Here is a 21,955-nt window from a genome sequence, read left to right on the forward strand (position 1 = left end):
ATCTGTGCAACTCCTACTCATTCACAATTGTTGTCGTGGTGTACTGCAAGTTGTTTGATATTCTGTCCACTCCATTTTAAATGTAAAAAGTATAATGCAACACCCCAAACTAACCCTCTGAAAACACCAAATTCCACAGAGGAACAATTACACAAATGGAATATGAAAGAGAAATGTGGATCAGTTTTCTTTATTTTTTTTATAACAAAGTTATGATAATGCACATTTCACAAGGATAGAACTCCAAACAACCACATGTGGGGGGGCCGTTTTACCAGCTCGCTCCACCTTTTATGTATAATGGTACAAAATATCTAAAACGAGTCATTCACTTCCCAACATAAGCCCCCGGAGAGGTTCACATGCACTCATACTGACACATACAATGCAATAAGAAAAATATGGGAAGAAACACTGACCAGATAGGAACATGGGCTAAAGGGACTGACTGTATTCGTAATTTCAAATAACTTAGTGAGCAGAGATCTGGGCCTGTCTGGGCAAAGGGAGTAACGTGTACATGCTAAACATGCATTCACTGATAAATTAACACAGCAAGCCAAACAACAGTTTGCCAAATGCTGGTTATTCTAACAGCACCATAAATAGATGTTTAAAAACTGACAGAGGAGCTTTTACGCATTTATAAATAATCTACGTCTGCAGGTATTTTAGCGCGAGCCCCACAAACTTGTTCAACTCTGAAACGCCATGATACGAACAGTAATAACTTCGGTGGTTTTCTTCACATTAAAGCAGACCTGGTTCTCTCAACAGCTGAGAAAGATGTATAGCATTTGTTTTATACTATGTGGAGCTCCAGTCGGGTGGGGTTTACGCTCAGCATACAGTGCGGAAAAGGGAAATTCCTGCTGAATTGATGGTCGAGATAGGCGGCTGTGGCTGCGCGACGCCCACTCAACTGGTGCTTCACTGTGCTCGGAAACAAATGAATAATACAGGATGAGCCAGGTTTGCCCATAAGAACACATAATAAAACAGGAATACAAAAAGGGTCCTATCGCCGCAGCAGGAGCACATAGGATTCAGTGGGGCTCAAGAACAACAGTACAACCATCCATTTCTCCTCATGCCAGGCTTCAAGTCATCTTCACCTCCTCTTTTGGTCTGAAACACAAACAGTGGACGCATTTAAGAAACACAAGTGTCTCTTCTCTTTACTTGTTATTACAACAGCTTTGACCATGAGGGTTTTACACGAGCACAGTGATCCTTTGACCATTCCTGATGCACTCTCCGTGGTAACCATCTTATCGCTCTCTCTCTTTCAAAGTTGAATTGTACGTTTTTGTGTTGCGGACTAATATAGTTGAGGATTGACCAAAAGAAGATGACACCTACAATCTGTGTAGTTTATAATTTACCACTACGCTGAAAAAAAAAAGGCAGCAGACATCGTTTTCTCCATTTTGTTTATGGCTAGTAAAACCAAATACTATAGATTTTTATTTCCCAAAATCAACTCATCTGACACTATGAAGTCAGTTCCTGAAATCTGGTTACTTAGCCAAACATTTGTACAAAAGTGGCTCATACCGTTGAATAACTTGAGGTCAAGTTTTGTGCCAAAAATCTAAATACTGCTATAACATTACAAAGCTCTGAATGAATCTAACAAAACACTACCACACTATTTACTCAGAAAATTACACCTGGTGGTCATTTTAATTGTCTTACCCCGATGTGTCCATCTTCTCTTCCTCCTTCTCCTCCTCTTTCACTTCTAGGAGGCAAAAACAACAAGAGTGATGATTGCAATGTTGTGTCCACAAACACCAACTGGCCTTGTGAATAAGTCTCACCTTTCTTTTCCTCTCCTTCCTTCTCTTCCTCCTTCTTCACTCGTTTCGCCTTCTTGTGGTTGGCTGCGTTCCTGCGGCCTCCACCCTGCCCCTCCGCCTCATCCTCAGAGTCGGAGAACTCCTCCTCACAGGCTATCCTCTTGTCGTGGGCCCGGACTGAAACACAGAACGCACACCGTCGACAAAAGGCACACTTCCTTAATATGCTTTTAACAGCAAACACAGACTGGAACTCCCCCCCCCCCCCCCACCCCCGTCCTTCAAACTCCTGTCTACATCTATGCCTGTAGGAGTCTCTTACTAGAGACGCGTTTGTCGGGGTCCTCCTCGTCCTCGTCCCCGCTGTCAGGGTGGGGGGCGTCCTCGGGGATGGCCTGCATCTGGACACCAGGGGCGTGAGGTAGCATACGGAGGTTTTCAAACAGACGCTGCTTGATCTTCTCCAGGTATTCGTTGGTGTTCTGGTTGGTCATGTTGGACGGGCTGATGTGCAGCTTGAAGTCGGGCCCAAAGTACTCAAAGTAATCATTGTAGGGCAGCTCGTTGGGGATGGAGCAGTCCAAGGCCACGGCGGTTTCGTAGGTCCAGCAACGGGCCACGTTGCGAATGGTGTAGCCTCCGCCACCCAGCATCAGCAGGGGCAGGTTGAAACTTTTGATGTATTCGACACATTTGGCGTGGCCTAGAAGAACACACACATATGAATTTCTCAAAAGCATATCTAGAAAAGCACTTCTGAGTAGCGTCTTGGGAGAGTGAATTGTGTTCGTACCTTTGATGGTGAGGTTGAAGCAGCCCAGTCTGTCTCCAGAGAGAGAATCAGCTCCACACTGCAGTACCACAGCACTTGGCTGGTACATCTCCATGACTTTAGCCATGATCTAACACACACACACACACACGTGCTCAGAGAAAGAGTCTGATTGTGGTGATAAGTTAGTGTCTAAATAAAAGCACACTTACAGGTTTGAAGATGGCTTCATAGGACTCATCATCAATGCCGTCTCTAAGCGGGTAGTTTACTGCATAGTACTTGCCCTTCCCGGCTCCGATGTCCTGCACACATTGGAGAGATCATACAATCACTGCCCACATGCGCGCGAGACACGCTGATGATCTTGGAGGGAAAATGAGAGCGAACAAACTAACCCTCAGGTCTCCAGTGCCAGGGAAGTATTCCCCGTACTTGTGGAAAGAGACAGTCATGACCCTGTCTGTGGTGTAGAAGGCCTCCTCCACTCCATCACCGTGGTGGATGTCAATGTCTATGTATAACACCCTCTGGTGGTACCTAGAGAGGAGAGACAATTCAGTTAATGACATCTTAAAGAGGCTATCTAAAACTAAATAAATGCCCATGCAAATCAAACAGGCCAAAAGCTCAGACAGACACTTGACAAACTGCTTTGAAAAAGGTACTATTGATGGATGAGAGTGAGCACAACAAGGCACTTTAAAACACTGGAAGAAAATGATAAAGGCAGCAACCTAGTGTTTGACTGTGTGCATCAGACATTAAGCTCTGTGGCAGGTGGAGATGTAATCCACCTAATCCATATCGAAGACGTACGTGCCAGATTTCTTCGGGGGCCCAAACGAACTAAAACCTGACAGATGGGTGGAAAGGCAGGAATCGCTTAAATACAAAAACAAGGCAGCGGCTTACTTGAGCAGCTCGAGGATGGCCAGGACGATGTCGTTGACGTAGCAGAAACCAGAGGCCTCGGACTTCTTTGCGTGGTGGAGTCCGCCGGCCCAGTTGATGGCGATGTCTGTCTGCTGCTTGTTCAGCTTCAACGCCCCAGCTAAAGAATACAGTATGAGCTTAATGGTCTTTGTCGATCCAACTGAGGTTATTTGTTTGAACATTTATAAATGTGCAGTGAAGATAATTTGGTTAAAAATTGTTGAAATGATTCTTGTTTAACTTGCTTTTTCAAAACCCCTTTTTAGGCCATTACAAATTGAGGCCTATACTGGAGATTTCTTCCCAGTTCCCAGCCACACACAGTCCTAAATGTCACTCCTGTATGAAGCTGGTGCACCAGAAGGAGTATGGGAAGTGCGGTTGGAATAACATACCGACAGATCCTCCTGTTGAGAGCTGGCAAAACTCAAACAGACCATCAAACACTGGACAGTCCTCTCCGACATTGACTGTGAGAAGAAGAACAAGACAAAAAGACGTAACGTGTGTCCGAATAATAGAGCAACAATACTTCAGCATCCACTGGAAGAAAAGCCGACACTCACATCTCTGCATCTGTTTGCTATACTCCGACATGTTGTCCGGTCGGATGGACCTCAGGAACTTAATGTAGTCATCACTGTGGTATTTTGTCATCTCTTCGCCACTGGCTTTGTGTGGTCTCTGCAAACAAGACGGAACGGCGATGGGGAAGAAAGTGACCGCTGACACTTTAAGACCACAGTTTACATGTTATGCTCACAGTCTTGGATTGGTAATCGAAGTCTATCTACAATTAATACACACTGGGCCACATAACAACGGAAACATGTCACACACAGACCTCAGCAGGCTGTGTGTACCATTACATCCCTAATCATAATTCCCTCACACCACCCTGTCCATCACCTTTGTCAATTAGGAGGTTCTTTTGTAAACTGTTGAACACAACGATCACAGTCCGGTGGAGCGGCTTAAGACTCTAGCTTTAAAAGGTAATGGTTTCATTTTCTCTTGAGGAAGCATCGTGACACACACAAAGTATGTATGGATCTGAGAGTTGGAGCGGAGTGATATAACTCACATAGATCTCCATCTTCCTGTACAGTCCATAGTTGAGAAGGAGGTTGTGTGTCATGCGGATCCTGTGGGGTTTCATGGGATGGCCCTGGCCGTAGTAGTAGTTCCCCACATCCCCTTGGAAAGAAAAGATTATCCAGACAAGTTTATGTTACACAATTTGCTTGAAACGACGATGCATTTTGGCTCTCCAAAGTGAACACAGCTTCATGCCAAACTCCATTCAAAAATGTGCCCTCTTTACAGCCTACAGCCAACCTGCCTGGCAGTTTTAGTTGCGGCATTTTGACACATTCTGCTATTTTTGATGCAATTCTATAGGTTACACATGACATGACCCGATATTAACATCTGGGAAATAAACATAGCTTTAGTTATTTACTACGGATTTACTACAGAATACAAAAATAAGAAATGACAGTGGAGCGCCCAACAATAATCACATTTAATACAAGAGTTTACGCAACCAAGTCATTCAACTTTTTTTCTACACTAACATATGTGGCATTTTCTTAAAGTGATTATGCATAACAGAAAACGGAAATACAGTATAACTTATTTGCACTAAAAGTTTCCCCTAAATAATCAAAATGGCAAGCGGTGCATTGGTCCCCACTCCTCGGAAGTTGGTATCTAGTTGGGGGGACAGTGATGTGATAAACGCCGGTTAGCTTCATGGCTCCTCTATGTTCCCAGAATGACCACGTTAGCTCACATGCACAAATCACAATCCAACGAAATGTTTTAATAATTTAAGGAAAATTCTCTGGTAATTTAGATGACTTGAAAGTGAGATGAACACCGAATGATATGCATGCTGCTCCAAGCTAACAGCTAAGAATGTCGCTAAAACAGGCTAGTTAGCCAATCGAGAGAGCTAACGTTAGCACGCTACACCGGCTAGCTAGCTTGGTCGTACGGCACTTCCATGTAGGAAATACATGTATATTTTCCTAAACATCTGCACGCCTGCAACGCCACTTCAATCACTGAGGAACGGAGGTGCACACGTTGGATACTTACCGTCATAGTAATAGCAAACTTTTTTCTTTGTTCCTTGAGACAGCGCCATTTTACACCAATTACCCCACTGTTTCTTGCCCACGGTTCCTCTCTTGCACCAGGGAACTCGCACTGAGCTCCCGTCAACCAATCACAGATGCTCAACCGCCCGACTGGGAGGCGCTGGTATTACAAACCAAGGACCGCCGAGGTTGCAGCCACAACCAGACAGTGTCTAGACTGGTGCAAGAGCACCCAGCACATGTGTTTTGTGTGCAATTCAGTGATGCAGAGGTGAAAAAGAACATAGCCAGCTAATAAAATAAATGTAGGTAAATTGCAATGTCCAGCAATTATTAATCAGACAATCAGCTGATGACACACATGAGCAATTTCTTTTATCTTGCCCCCTCTGATGGGAGGTCATAAGTCACTAGGGTTCAGTGTCATGCCCATTTGATTGTGCTCAAGGAGGACACTCAAGTTGGTCTAGGGATAAATCAGGACATGGGTATAAAAGCAGTTCTTCAATATAGATGACCCCACTTCCCCAGGTTGTGGAACTTGCAGGTCCATCCTGACAACAGATTACTTTCTTTATTTGATTTGATTTTATTGTTAGGTGCCAGAGTTAGCTTAAAGCTAACCCTTTTCCCAAGATAATGACATAATTAATACGAGATCATGAGAAAACACATTTTCGTAAATTAAACGCAATAGGCCTAGGCCATTGTATCTCCAGCTTTCCATCACACTTAACATGCCATGCTGACGACTGATGGGTAACTTTCTTCTTAGATGATGCACACTAAGGTGTATATTATCTATAACAGCAAGGCAGCATGTGTCAGGCCTTGATTGAAGAGAAATCTGACATTGCTACACATAATGCTATTGGTTCCTGCAATGATTTACACCTTATATGTAATTATGTGTAATTTCCCCCCGGGATCAATAAAGTATTTCTGATTCTGATTATATAGCTTAGGATGATTTGAGATGATGACATAAATAACTTTTGAATACACTTTGAGAAAGCAAGTAAAATTAACATCTTGCATACTGATGAAGTCTTAGCAATCACTCCAGCCTCTTGAAAAGTACTGGAACAGATTGGGAGAGCAGACAATAGGTGACCAGCTTCATGGCATTCTATGTAATGGCCACCAGGTGTCAGTGTAAGCTCACTTGTGTTTGACTGCAACTTTCAAATCTCTACAGACGCTGTCATTGCTGCACCAATGAACTGATCACTCACAGAATCTCATGTATAGTATAGAGCTGTGCAAACAAAACAACGATATATAGAACAAACAAAACACAGGAGGAAAGGTTAACTCCTTGTGGAGCGGCCATTCATAATTTACAGCTGACTGCGCCTGCAGCCAGTGTACGGTGTGAAGACGTGGGAGATTTACACAGTTCAGGTATGAGTTGTGATTTCGCTTGGACACTTGTTATGAATTAAATCTACAGCTTCAAGAGGCACAGAGCTGTATCAATGCAGATGCACAGAGCACAGCTGTTTCAATAATTCACAATAGTTTGATGGCTGGGTCCAAATGTAGCTCAGATCTCAACCCATCATATCAGCATGTGAACTGGGTCAATTCGCCCAGAGCAGGACTGCTGTGTTCAGTTAGCCGTGTTCAGGAGGCCACTCGCCTCCTTCAAATCTAAGGAATACTGTAGATGTGAGGGAGGAGGAAGGCCGGGGTGGGCAGAAGACTAATAGAGGGCCAGGGGTCATTGGAGTTAACGTGGTGGTGGTGGTGTTAATCATCTCCAAGCCAATCAGCTAAAAACATGTGGGCGTGTCACAGAATGACCCATGTGATGAGTTGAGGGATTGCCACATGGAATAATTTGACATCTAAACTCCTATCTATTAGTTTGGCCTATTCATTTATGGGTTGCAACTGATATAAAACTGAAATAGCACTAATAAACCTTGTCACCCCCATTACCAGGTACTGTAAATTAATTATTTGCCAATGTCACATCTAGGGTTGCCACCTTCAATGAGGAGAAATAAGCCTTGCCAGGTCTGGGGGTCCTCCTACATGAGATTTTGAGTGTCAGATACTTAACCCTGTAACGCCAAGTGTTTCATATTTGATACATGAGTTTTTGAGACCTCTGCATCATCAGTGTGATATTTTTTATTCCTGAAAAACCTGATGTATACAATCAGACACATGCAGTGCACCAGAAGAAATTGAAGCCCAGGCAGAAACCCATGCCCCCTGCGAAGGTTTCAAGCTGCTGTTGGCACCTCTCTCACAAGTGCAGGAAAGGGCAAAATCAAGTGTGGCAGACCACTATCCTCTCCAGAAGCACCCTAACCCCCCCCCCCCCGCAAAAGGCCAACCTCTAGTGTGCCCCCTGATGTGAGAAAGGATGGCATTGAAACTCAAAGTTTAATGGGTTAAAAATGTTTTATATGTTTTTGTACAAAAATTATACAAATTAAAACTCATATATGCAAATTGATATTTAATTTCTTTTTTTTTTAATTTGTCAGAAGGTTCAATAAACACTCCAATTTCAAAAAATTTGAATTTTCTGGCAATTATTTCATGGTTCAGGCTGTACAGGGTTAACTTCCTGCATTCTGGTGATTATTTATGCCCAAATTTGTGCTTTTTATGCATCAATTCCAAAGTCCTCTGCTGCTCTCAACATGAATGTAAAGGAAATAAAGAGTCAATATGAGTAAAGTTGCATCAAATTACATTATCAGATCATGGACTTAACCGTAACCAGGACAACGATGACGTTGAGTGACAGGCACCTTATCTGTCATTCTTTGCTGCAAATTCCACGACGATCCCGTATTATATGTTGGCACCCCTGGTCACATCTGTTGAAAAAGGTTGATGTTTCCTTGTGAAAATGGCGGGGCATATTAAAGTAAAACTATCTAACGTGTGCTGATTAACAGCCACTGTAGCCACAGGTAACAATTAGGAGATTATGGTAAATATAGTGAAATGTAGTGCAACAGCACCAATACCAGTAAGTAGAATACGGACTTCTGTAATGTCAGTTACACAGTAAAACCTAGCTAAAGGTCGCTAACATTTGGCACCATAAGCTACTGGGTCTATTTATTATTATATATTGCTTTAAATTGGATTTTGAGGCAAATGGTGTAGCTGCTCTCATTCAAGTTTTTGGTTTTTGTTTATACTTTCATTTGTCTAGTATGCAGACACCGAAACAGTGTGAAATGTCAGAGTCAACCAAGCGTCAGCTATTTAATGTTGTCTCTTCAGTTTCAATGGCTACAATAATTGGTTGAATTAAAATTGTGTATCCCTAATCCTTACTGTGCTGCTATTAGACTTGCCAATGGGTGTTAATTGACACTTCAGTGTTATAAAAAACCTCCAGACCCTCTCATTAAAGTATATTACTTGGTAGAAACAAATGTAATGCATGATGACAATAACCATAAAGACACATAAAAGGGCAGGTAACCAACATTTATTTACCATTATCAACTTTACAATAAAACCAGTAACATCTGTCAACATTAGCAAAATAAAGAACAGAAATCAATCCAATGTATTTACAGAGACAAAGCAGATTCAGGCTCACACACGACAGATAAACAACTCTGCTTCATATCAAACCGCAACAGTGAACATAGCAAGCTTAAGTGTTCTTTTTTTTCATAGTAAGGTAAAAATCAAAGTTGTCTATTTTTTTTTTTTCTTTAAGCAAACAAGTAATAGCTTCTCTGAATCTTTAAGATGGTTCTCTATAATACACCACAAAATACTTCAAATTTGGGTTAAAATATAGGAATGTAAAAAGTTGGCGAGTCTCTTAATTTTCTGATTTCATTTTTTTTTCTCTATTCAACAGTCATTTCAAGTGGTGGTGGTGTCCTAGTATCTTATCTAGCTTCATTCCTTCAGCGAGGAGGCATCTTCATCTGCAGATTTTTAGGGAAAAGATGCTTTGACTCCATCCTTCTCCATCCATCCCCCAACCGTCTATACTTCATGGTGTCATTAGCTCGCGCTCTAGCCATTAAAATCCATTTTCCGCACAGCGACCAACCCACAGCCTAAAACTCAGTCCGGGTCCAGATGTCGAGCAGTAACCAGGGAAGTGATCTAGTGAATCTAGTCTGTCGTCTTGTTATCATGACGAAAAGTGGCACGTCAAAGGAGTCTCTCACATACATGTGTATATATTTACATATACATATATCCATATACATATGTATACATATACACATATATATATAAATATATATATATACTCTTAAATTTTCTCTCTCTCTCTTGAAAAACAGTTCACCCAGTTCATTGTGAGCTAAAGGTACAATCACTCTTTCTTTTCAGAGGGAGCGGGGGTCGAGCTGCTCTCCTCTGTTGGTTTCGTGGCCTCGGGGGCCGGAGCAGCTGCCTCCTTGGCCTCCTCCTTGGGGGCCTCCTCTTTGGCCGGCCCCTCCTCTGCCTTTGGGGCCTCGGCCGCAGCGGCAGCCTCCTCCTTCACCTCCTCCTCCTTCTTCTCCTCTGCAGGAGCGGCAGCTCCGTTCTCGGCGGGCTTCTCCTCCGCGGGGGTGGCGGCGGTGGCAGTGGCGGCTGCAGCCGCTTCCTCCTTGACTGCCTCGCTCTTCTTGCTCTTCTTCAGATTCAGTTTGAAGTTGAAGGACTTCTTCAGGGAGAACTTCTTCTTCTTCTTTTTGGGGGTCTCCTTGGCAGCAGCCTCTCCTTCAGGTTTGGCTGCCTCTCCATCTGCAGCAGGCGCCGGCTCGATAGCGTCGCCTCCTGCAGCGGCTTCAGGCTCCTTGGCCGCCTCAGCTGAGCCGTTGGTGGCAGCAGCATCCCCATCAGGCTTTGTGGAGACATCACCATTGGTTTTCACATGTCCATTCTCCTGAAAAAAGGTTATCACAAAATAAGTCGTTTGTTCCTAAAGCTTCACCTTCTGACACAGAAAATCACGTTTACATTAGAAAAAGCCTCTCTACACATTCATAATATACAAAGGGGGCCGCTTTGAGGCGAGCGTTTCTCCTTTCTTTTCAGAGCATCGTCGTGCTCATCAATTAACCACCGTGTTGCCCGGCTCGGAGGCGACGCCTTGCAGTAGTCTAATCAGCCGATAGGCGGCGGTAGCGCCTCACAGACCGCCTAAGGTACCAGACAGACATCGGCTCAACAAAGACTGGAGCTCATCGATGGAAGAATGAAAACACTTCCAATTGATGTTATTCACACAAATAACTAGCCTAACACTTTAATTGCTCGATTAATACATTTGATACGAACGTAAAGTCTATTTTTTGTCACTGTGTGACAAGTGTAATTAATGAGTAAGATGAATTTACATTCATAGTGATCCAATAATGGTCTTAATTATCATATGTATGCCTAAATGTGACTCGTCTCACTTATATCAAATTTTGGAGAGTCCCAACTTGCAGAATAGGTGTCCAGACGACAGCCAGGCTTGTATTTTAAAAAGGGAGGAGTAGTAGACTGCCTACGTGCGCACAAGCTGCCCCCCCTCCCCTCCCCCTTTAAGCCTGCCACTGTCAAACACGTTGTGCGGATTTTGGGTTAGACCTCCGTCACAAATAAACACATACTTGCTTTAAACACAACTTGTCAGACGAGAAAAATAACAACAACACGCTAGCTCGTTTTTTGTTTTAGTTTTGGGGTGCTCTCTGACCAGCCCCACCAGCAGGAGACAGAGATGCTAAAAGCCCCACCTGACTGGCCCAAAATGTCTTCACATTGAAGTTTTATCTATTCAGCGTCGTAAATTTGTTGAACTAACGTTTTCGTGTGAGACATTAAACTTTTATTAATGTCCACTTATCTCCTCCATTGAGAAAAAAAAAGAGTAATGGCGACCCGGCCGAGTGTAATTACCTGTCCGTTGGTTTTGACAGCTGCAGCATCAGCGGCGGCAGCGTTTGCCTCCGCGGCCACATCTCCCTTGGATGCCTGGGATCCCATTGTCTTCGGTGAGTTGTTGTGTTTTCTAAAGGAAATTAAAAAGAAAAACTAAAAAAGTGGTGGCTTTAAGTTAATCCAACCCCAGGGCGAGTTACGTATCCAGCGGTGAAAGGACGAAAAGTGTGGGGTTTTTTTTCTTCAGACGGCAGCTACTTCCCCTCGGTTGCTCCTGTGCTCGGACTTGTCACCCCGGTAGAGAGAGACCCTCTAAACTCAACACTGGTTGAACGCAACGCTTCAACATACAGCAGGTTCAAGGCACCACCCGTGGGCGGGACCTGCCGAGGTCTGACCAATCACCGTGCAGTCTAAGGGCAAGTCTAGCCAGCTCTGGCCAATCACCCCTGACTCCTTAATTGTCCCCGCCCCCCCAGAGGACCCCCAGCAATGAAACCAATTTAGTTAAACTGAATTCAGTGTTTTATAGGCATGAAAGTAAAAAAACAAAATAACATGACATCAGGGTAAAATATGAATTGAATATATGAATATTTCTCCATGAAATCCTTTTCTCTCCTTGTGTCAGTGTTTCATTTACTTCCGTTCTTATGAAAATAGTCAGTCAAAGATGAGGAATATCTAATAATATTTAATATGATATAATAATATATATTAATAGTTAATTATTACATCATTTGCATGTTTGCAAATGTATGTAAGTATGTGTGCAAGTGCCAAGACAAGGACCTGGGTTGCCCCACTACACTCTGAGTATTAGTACTCATAGAGGTTGGTGCAAACATAAGATAAGAATGAATTAATGAGTTTTAAAACATAGTTTATTAACTCTGGTAACTCTATTCACTGTAGCAGTTTGCTTTCACAGCATCCGGATTGAATGACACCTTGTGAATGAATGGCAGTAGTTTCCACTGTAGGGCTGCAACTATAGGGCTAACTATCAGGTTATTTTCTCGAATCATCGATTAATTCCGTCCATAAAATGATATCAGAAAATAGTGCCTGTTTAGAAAAAAAGAGCTCAAGTATTCAGGTATATTTGAGTATTCAAATTACTTGTTTTGGCCAACCAACAGCCCCAAGCCAAAAACGATTCAATTTACTATCATTGAAGACGAAGAAAACCTTTTTTTTCCTGCCTTAAAAATGTTGCAGATACATTTTCTGTTGATCGAGTAATCGCGTAACCGCTCTAGTTTAGTCTAGCCTAAATGTCTCAGTTCATGGCATAAAGTAATGCACTCCATTGCTACGGTTTCACTTTTAAGTATTTCTTAAGCAAGCAGGGAAGTCTGAGCGTGTCTCTTTTGGTTTCAGTATCATCTCGAGTCACAATCTGATTCAGCACTTAGTCAGAGTTTCAGTAAAGTCTATTACAACCGCTGTTTCCAGAAGTTTCCATATGTTTCTACAGCCATGATTGAGGGTCCTGTTATGACATGACAAGACAAGACAATGTGTAGTTAATGACACAAGCACTCAGTAACATGTAGGTGTTTCCCCTGTCTTTTTTCATCTAGCAAACGCTGAAATTCCAAAATGTTGATCTTATAGATGCTCTGCCAATACTTGAAAATCTCCAGAAACTGAAGACATGCAACCAATTTTTATTAGCTGTAGCTAACCAGTTTGTATGGCAATGATTTGATATAAGTGAATTACGATGGTCATGAGATCATGGTCACGGTCTCTCAGGAATAAGTGCAAAATATGTGACAGGTGACATGACGCAGGACAGGGACTGTGACAAAATGAGGAGGTGAAAAGTTCAGTAGGAAGAGACAGAAAATGTGGATTTTAAAATGTGATACTTAAGAGTTTCTTGCGTCTACTTTCCCCCTGTCTCCAGGCACATCCATCCCCTCTCTGTCCCCGCCAGTAGGACGTGTGGAATAGTAAAATGGGCCCACTTTTGTCATACAATGGTTAATTAGGGTTTAATCTATTGTTCGATGTTGTCCTCTTGCTGTGGACACCGGGACACACTTCTTGTTGATCTGACAGGGGAACAGGATCAGCATTGGGACTGATAACGTGTCACGCTGCCTCCTAATGGCTCCATGACTAAATGTGTTGTTCACTTCCGCTCGTCAACAACATACCAGGAGCAAAATATGTCAGTGTCATGATCATGCACATTCCACCTGATCATTTTCTCCCACACACATTCCTCGCGACAGCTGTTAACGCTGCAAAGAATCGGTTATCGGAGCAAAAGACTTCAGTGTTCAGTGTCACAAATGATCTTCACTGCGACCAAACAGCCTAATTGATTTCGCAAGACTTGGGAACATTGGAATGCGTGTCAGCAGCCCGTCTTCATGCTAAATCCACCCGCTCTCCACTTCACATCAAGAATCAAGAAAATCTGAATCAGTGCAAAAGCACAGAAGTTACTCTTGCATACTAGCCACATTATATAATCATAACAAATGTGTGTATGATGCATTTAAGACAGTTATGTACAGTCCATGCAAACATCTGACTAAAATGGAAGAAGTCTCTGTCTGTCTGTCCTTCGATTATCTCGACAGCCTTCATCCAATCGACTTCACACTTGTGTACACGTGTATTGCTGAGGACCCAAGGAAGTTGCACCGTAGCAAAGTCTTGAAGCAATCGGCCCGTTTCGAACAGGCACTGCACTAGTTTTATTAATATGGTAACGTATGTTGTAAATACATGAACTTGTAGCTTGTGGCTGTAGCTTCATATTTAATGGGCAGACTTGAGAGCGGTATCAATCTTCTCGGCTGACTCTTGAATATGCTTATATCCCAAAATATCTAACTGTTCCTTTAATATGCTGCTAGAACAGCCTCCACTCTTCTGAAAAGTCTTCCCACACCAAACTTAGACAATCTTTTCTTTATGGACCTCGCTGGATTGTGCACAGGAGCATCATTAGGTTGAAACCACAAAGGGCCTTCCCCAAACTGTTGCCACAAAGATGAATGCACACTGCTGTCTTTTGCCAAAACTATTACGTCCACATACGTCTGGCCAAATTGTATACCTTGGTGACATTTCTTGAATTGTGTTGGATATGTGCATATTTCTCATGTGGACGCTGAAGAAAAGTAGAGTGTAAAATGTGTTTTTTAAAAAAAAACCCTGCTGATTGGATGATGATGATTATGATGATTATGTTATGGTGAAGAATATAGGCTGATTGAAATGTCTGTAATTCCTTGTTTCAGAGGCAGCACTTCACTGACGTTAACAGGAGTATTATGGGGAGTTGCAAGTGGTTTCGTTAGCAGACTGGATTTTTATATGCATCCAAATGTGATAAAACAGCAATGCAGTGCGCATAAACTCTACTGTTGTTCGATCTTGAATGTATCACAATACATCAGAGCCTTCGCTACTCTCCTTCTCTCTGTGGTCTGCCCTCGCGGCGCTCGCTTCATAGCAGCCACGCTGAGAGGACAACCTTTTCTCACACACGTATCACGCTGTATCTATCTAGCTGGCCTCACAAATGTCATAATAATGTGTCCACTGTGTACTGTGGAATGCCTGGCACGCAGGCACTCCCGTCTCCTCCAGCCATCTTCTCCTGTGAATGGGCTTCTTCAGCCTGCCTGAGGTAACCCAGCCCTGGGGGAGGCGGCGAAAGAGATGCCATCATGGTTAACTTTTACAGATGGAACTACATCAAGTGCTCCTTTCTTCTTCTCACATGAAAAGTGCCCCAGCCCCTGAGTGATGGTAATGACGACAGAATTGAGGGCAGTGACGAGGCTCATCATCTCCTCATCACTGCACTTGACACTTTGCTCTGTGTAATGTGCGTCTGCGTGTGTTTGCACATGTGCATCTGTGTGTTATGTGCATATAAGGGAAGCATTGTCATGGGACCAGGGAGCGTCAGGGGGTGAAAGGCACAGAGGAGCAATCCTTCACACACACACACACAGACACACACTATGCACACACACAAAGCAAGGAGGGCATCAGCTGTGACAGAGTTCATATAGATGTGCCGAGGGTTGGAATGCAGAGAGGAGAGGAGAGAGAAGGAAAGGTGTGTGTGTGGGGGGGGGTCTGATCTGTACGATAGAGCTGAGGCCTCAGAAGAAAAGGACGGTGGGGGAGAAAGACGACAGCCAGAGGTAGAGGCATCATTGCAATCATTGTTTGGATGTGACTGGCAACAGAATGACGCGCTGATAGCTGAATGATAGCATCAGATGTGGCCAGGGGATGTGATAAAGGGTCATCAAACAACCGTTAAAACCCCCCCTCAACCACATATACAAACCACCATGAGGGACTGGGAGGAGACTAAGTTTCTTAGAAAAGACTAGCTAGTTTCAAACCAGTCATTTAGCAAATCAGGTTGCACCATTAAAACTTAAGGAATGTCAGTCTAATGTGTGAATCGGTTTCTAGGACACATCTGTAGTGCTGTCCTATCAAAAGCATTCAACTGTATGAACAGGAAGTTACTGTAACACAACAGTTCTAGGGGCCAAGCGTCATTTATATATGCATACATGGAAAGATATGTGTCTTTAAGAGTTAATAGTATTCATGTAGTTTAGAATGAGTGGGAAATACCTGATGATACTAATGTAACTGACACAAACGGATTATTCGATCTAACATCATTGACATAACATTTTATAGTTTTTGGTATTTGTGTTCTTCCTTGAAATATGATTTAAGTTCCCTAAAAAAAAAGGTAATTGAACAGCACTTTTTGTCATGTCAGATGTGACAACACTATCCCATTGCCTCTTTTACTCTTGACTCCAAACGATCAAGAATAATGATCATGGATTCTCATAATACTCATGTCTGCCTGTGTGGAATCTGATCATATTGTATGGTCAATTCCTGTTGGTGGCTTCTAAAAAAAACATTGTTAGATGATCACTGACTGACCAATCGGGGCGGCAAGGAAGAATCAGGGCTGAGGATGCGATTGCAGTTAAAAATCAGTAGCAGGATAAAAGAACAGGCTGAACTGACATGAAGCTGACTTGACAACACAATTAATGTATTTAGAGTTTTTTGAGGTAGGTAAACAGTCAATGACATTTTACCTTCCTCTGAGGAAGTCACCTAACTCTCTCGGGGCCGGGTGTCAGGATGTGCAGGTGCTTTCCAATCAGGCAGCAGTGTCATGGAAAACACCAAGGTGGGGAAACTGAAAGTATGATGTCATGTTCACAAAGGCTGTTTAGTTTCCATGACAGGACTTTAAAAGACCACAGCTTTCATTTTTATCAATTTGACATAACATAGAGTGATTTAGCATTGATGGTCCAGACTTAAATGATGGACACATTGTATTCTGCAAATCAATTCAGTTGAGGGTTCACGGTTTCCAAAACCCCACTGAAGCTTCAAAGAGCAGATATCATTAGTTTCTAGGATTGTCTGGAACTCACTGGAAGTCTAACTGAGCCAATCATAGCCTTGAACTTTCTCCATTGCTTGCTGTCACCTAGTCATATCATGCTAAACTGCTCCGCCTCGGGGGATACTCCAAGTTGTCCCTGCCCCTTTGACCCTTGGCCTACTACCACCCTTTGATCGCATGACTGGAGGTCGTCGCCTGAGGCTCGTCATACAGCTTTTACCCTGAACGGTGTAGGAATGCATCATCTCTGGGTCACTCTCACTTGCCCCGTGTCTTTTATCCCGTGGCATTTGTAATTTATTTTCATGTCAGCCCACCACATACCTACTTCTTTTAAGCTATGTATGTAACCCCACCCCCTCACTCTCGTTGTGTCTGGCTGCAGTCAATGAAGCTTTGTGTATGTATTCCTGGATGTTGGGCTGTGGGTGAGCTCCGTCTCCCAAAGGCTCCATTGTTCTGCGCTTCATCACTCTATGGATGAGCATCACAAGTCCAGCTGGAGGGGCAGAGAAGAGGCAGCACTTGGTGGGTAAAGACAGAGAAGGAAAGACACTGAGGGGACAAAGGATTATGGGTATTGAAACAGTGGAAACTGAGCTGATCGCTGAAGAGAGTGTGCTGAAAGTTCATGAGCGGCTTCTTCCTTTTACTATTTCTGGACGACGCCACCATAAACAAAAAGCGGTTTCATGTTTGGATGATTAAGTCAAAATTTCTGGAAAGCATACAGTCCCTGCCCTGGATTATAATCAGCCATTTTAATTAAAGCCAGCCTAGCCGTGGTCAATATCTCTTAAATGCTCGCTCACTCGTGTAAGTACTGATTCCCAGACCTTGTGGAGGGACAATAGATGGCATATGGCGCAGCGTTTGAGCTGACAGATGTCCGCGCCGGACAAACACAGAGCAGGAAAATAAAAATCATAACTTTGAGCTTTCAGCCACCGGGGGTCAACAGGGGTCAGAGTTGGGGGGCAAACAACAATGACGAAAGGAAATATGGAGGTGGAGTGTTGTGGTACACCAGTCTTAATACCAGCTAAGTAGGTCACATTAACAAGCAGTTTGACTTGGTGCTACAAGACTTTGTTTTCCTAATTCTTCTGGGGTTGGGATTCAATAAGACCAAAAAGTCAATAAGAAGTGTTTGGGACTTTCCATGTACAACCTAAATACTACTGCTGGCCCATTTAGACCAATGGATAAAACTCCCAAGCACACATAACATTTTCGTTTCACTTTCTGTCCACTTCTCCTTTCTCCATCGCTCATTGATTTATGGTCAGAGTAGGGGAATCCCTGTGGGTATTCCCCTAGAGAAAGTGTGCATGTGTCACAGTGTAAATACTGTAGAAGAAAGAAGATGTGCTGCCTGGCTTAGGTATTTTCTAAGCAATGTGAAAATGTCCAGTATTTTTATTTTTTTATTTTTTTACAGAGTATTACTATAAGCCTTGATTTTGAATAGGCCCACATTTCCAGGAAATAAAGCACAGTTGTGTGGAATTTCAGCCTCGCAATGAAATGATCAGACTCAGCCTCACAGTCTGTCTTTGTCTAACATACTGTACACACACACACACACACACACACACGCCTGGCACATGCAGCACTGGAAACGGTGTCAGCCCAGTATAAATCCCTTTTGACATGTGAGCATGCCAGTGACCTTATTACCATGACAACAGTTTCTACATGATAATAACGTTGTGGCAATGCTGACACAATATGACACAACAACGTGAACGCTTATTGTGCGATGTGCCGCTGAGAGGTGAACGCCGTGCTTTTTATTTTCCGTCTCTTTCTTTTTCTCTCTTCCTCTCACCTCTTGTTGTTCATATCTTTTTTCTTTGTTTGCCCCATTTTCCTGTTTCTCTGTGTGTGTGTGTGTGTGTGTGTGTGTGTGTGTGTGTGTGTGTGTGTGTGTGTGTGTGTTGGGTAATGTGTAATGCATTTGGAGAATTCAGGTACATGGAAAAGTCTTTGAGCTAGAGAGGAAAGAATCCTTCCAGCAGCTTTCAAAACAAGATTGATATAAAGGTAGGTCAGGCCTATCTCTGGGCTTATGAGCTCTCACTTCCCCAGTGTGTGTGTGTGAGTGTGTGTGTGTGTGTGTGTGTGTGTGTGTGTGTTTCTGTGTACACCCACGCGAGAGTCCTAAAATAAATGCTTCTTCTTTCATACATGTGAGCACATTCAGCAGAACTGAACAACACATCCACCCCCTCCCTTTTCCTCTCCTCCCTCCTCCTCTCTCCTTCGCGTTCCTTCATCCATCCTGAGAAGGAGAGATGAAGAGGATGTCAGAGGAAAGTAGGGGAATGGGAGGACCAGGAAAGAGAGAAGATCAGGGTTTTGCATGCTATTTTGAACAGAAATATGAGAGTCTTAGGCTTGGTTTGTCTGGGACCGTGCAAATGTGAATTTTTTTAGGGACTGTACGACACGAGCTGGGTATTCAATACGGAGGCTCAGCTGAAGTCACATTAAAGGCACACTCCATCCATTTTACTCAAGTAATTCAGTTTGCCTCACAAAGAGTACTACTCAGTCAGCGTACATATTGTATATTGTATAAAGTCGTATATTGTATAAAGTTGAGGTTCTGGACGGAGCTTTCCAGAGTTTGACAAAATAACCATTATGATGTCATCATCATATTGAAAGATGCGCACTAGTTGCATTATGGGAAATTCATGGGAACTTGACCCGTACAATAGATTAAAATTGAGGATATCTTGGTCCATCGGCCAGTAAAACGACCATTCTTGTTTCAGTCTGTCTCTTGTGAGTCCCCCAACTTTATTAAAGTTAAAAAGACTCATTTGCTGGAGTACCCCCTTAACAAGACACGTGACCATCTCACGCACACTACGCTGAAACAATATGTGTTTGATTTGGTTTCTCATGTAACTAGCGATGCAGCACAACCAGCGATATCGTCCTTTTCATTCTCACGTATTCATCGTCAAAACCTGGTGCCCACGTTACCCACAATGCAACGGGACTGTCAACAGTCCGGATGAAGGTTCAGGTGTGTTGTGCTAGTAGTAGTACATTTTCAAACTTGTATTCTTCAGACGCAACGGAAGCTGACTCACATGACATCACTTGAGGCAGTTTATCAGAGTTCAAGCAGCTCCCTCTGGATCTTATGCAACTTTTTTCACATGCAGTAATACTCCCTAAGACCTGTAAACGCACTATGATGTGTGGTGGAGTTCCCCTTTAACAGAAAGTGTATTGGTTATCAACACCACAAAAACATTTCACCCACTACATTCCTATCTACTACCCACTTTCACTTTGTTTGGTTGAATTACATAATAGGTTTCCTGCACATGTTCACCCACTCAGAACAATTGACCTTATTCATTTTTAATGAAAGTCAAAGTGCTCCAGATCCCAGCAAATATTGGAATATTGTTGAACGCTGCATGTTGAAACAGTGTAGAGAATGCTGTAGCATCAAAATGAAGGTTGAGATGACGTCCATTATCCTGTTGAGCTGCTACTTGCACACCCCTAATATCTTAATATTAAATCATAGGTAAATCAACGTTTTCACTGTTTTGAGTCTCAAGAATCTCGAATTGTACGATCATTCCGCGTGATGCTGAGCTTTTGCCGCCACCTCCACATTTCCATGTGTCAAGTCCTTGCTGGGAATCCGCTGACATTTGCACTGATTGTAATGCATGCACCTTGTTAGCTGACTCCATTTACGCACCTCATTTGGCATCGTCAATCACAGGGAATTCATTCAGAACTCCAAAACAGAGGGAGTGAGAGGTAGGTAGAGGGGGATGGACGGGGTGGTGAGTCAGAGGGGAGATTGGAGGCAGAGAGAGAGGAGAGGGAGAAGTGCTGATGAATGGCTTGATGGCACACTGACCCACTAATGTTGCAGCTGCATTGCCAGTGGCTCTGCCTGGCCTGGCAAACACACACACACACACAGAGTGATGAATGCACGTCCACATGCAAATCAATTAATAAGCCCCGGACTGCTCCTTTACATCTCGCCAAGGACTTTTCTTTGAACAAAGATTTGGTTGCATGTGCATTTCCACTGTTAAACTTTTCAATATGTGCTGCTGAATTAAGCACAGAGACCACACACTTCTGCTAATATCTCTGACTGTCTGCTGGTAAAGGTCATGGAATGGAGGAAGCAGTGCAGTGCCCGCACAGGAAACACACACACACACACACCCGCTTTCACAACTTTTGCCCCCACTGGGTTTCTAAATCTGTCAAATGCGTTTTTTTTGTGGGACAGAGCGCCTAATGGGTTTTCAGAGTACACCCTTTTGTCTCGACACTGTGAGGGAGAGCGTCAGGCCATCCGAGGATGATCATCAGGTGATGATTTCAAGTCATTTGGAAGAGCCTAAAAGTGACATGTAGCGTAGGCCGGCCCTGGAGCTAAGGTTTAGACATGCATAAAGTGTGAAGCTGTTTTTCTAAAAAGCTACAGTAATGTCGTCACGTCGGTGTTTCCGAAAGTGAAGTGTCTGTCTGCCTGCTGCAGAAAGAAATGTGAAATCTAAATTCTACTGTTTGAGTTTCACTTGAAATTAAAGTTGGCAGTTCAATGGTTGAACTGTAGGCCTGCTGGAGAGGCCGGTATTTCATTCTGTCATCTCTCTTTCTTCTTCACCATCCTCTTCCTCTCAGACTCACTGATGCCGTGTTTCCTCTCCGGTTCCCTTAAGACAGTTCCCTTTTTGTGTCCAAGCACAACAGCACGAGTGTCCTTGTTTTCATCCTTTGATTTACTTTCGGAGTCTCCCACTACCTCTCCTCCATGCTGAGCTAAACTCAACTAAAAAGGAAAGGACAGATTCTCCTGTAACATTTGCAGCATACCCTGACCACTGCTCTCTGTGTGGAAGAAAGCAAATTAAAACTATGTATCAGTTCATGCTTTTAATGTCAATACAAATGTTTTTTGGCATTGGTCTTTGCAATCCAAATGCCCCAAACTCCCAGGATTCAATGTTTTCTGTGTAATTTATTTCCTTATTATGGT

The 21,955-nt window shown here is 43.2% G+C and overlaps 2 protein-coding genes across 4 annotated transcripts; both read right to left on the bottom strand.

Moving 5' to 3' along the window:
* Positions 1-174: 174 nt before the first annotated feature.
* Positions 175-5,708, bottom strand: hdac1 (histone deacetylase 1). 2 transcript variants are annotated; one of them, XM_070921146.1, is made up of 12 exons: positions 5,614-5,708; positions 4,595-4,707; positions 4,077-4,194; positions 3,906-3,980; positions 3,490-3,628; positions 2,973-3,114; positions 2,787-2,879; positions 2,596-2,704; positions 2,125-2,505; positions 1,824-1,979; positions 1,699-1,744; positions 175-1,128 (listed from the first exon to the last, which is right to left on the bottom strand). In XM_070921146.1, exons 1-12 carry the CDS (start codon positions 5,660-5,662, stop codon positions 1,101-1,103), a joined length of 1,449 nt encoding a protein of 482 aa, XP_070777247.1. In that variant the 5' UTR covers positions 5,663-5,708; the 3' UTR covers positions 175-1,100. The 2 variants fall into 2 exon arrangements, with proteins under 2 accessions (XP_070777247.1, XP_070777248.1); XM_070921147.1 differs by having other exon boundaries at positions 1,699-1,741; positions 1,806-1,979.
* Positions 5,709-9,073: 3,365 nt separating this feature from the next.
* Positions 9,074-11,776, bottom strand: marcksl1b (MARCKS-like 1b). 2 transcript variants are annotated; one of them, XM_070921829.1, is made up of 2 exons: positions 11,493-11,776; positions 9,074-10,485 (listed from the first exon to the last, which is right to left on the bottom strand). In XM_070921829.1, exons 1-2 carry the CDS (start codon positions 11,577-11,579, stop codon positions 9,934-9,936), a joined length of 639 nt encoding a protein of 212 aa, XP_070777930.1. In that variant the 5' UTR covers positions 11,580-11,776; the 3' UTR covers positions 9,074-9,933. The 2 variants fall into 2 exon arrangements, with proteins under 2 accessions (XP_070777930.1, XP_070777929.1); XM_070921828.1 differs by having other exon boundaries at positions 9,074-10,488.
* Between the last annotated feature and the right edge of the window lie 10,179 nt (positions 11,777-21,955).

Source organism: Enoplosus armatus, chromosome 16 (assembly GCF_043641665.1).
Source record: "Enoplosus armatus isolate fEnoArm2 chromosome 16, fEnoArm2.hap1, whole genome shotgun sequence".
NCBI lineage: Eukaryota > Metazoa > Chordata > Actinopteri > Centrarchiformes > Enoplosidae > Enoplosus > Enoplosus armatus.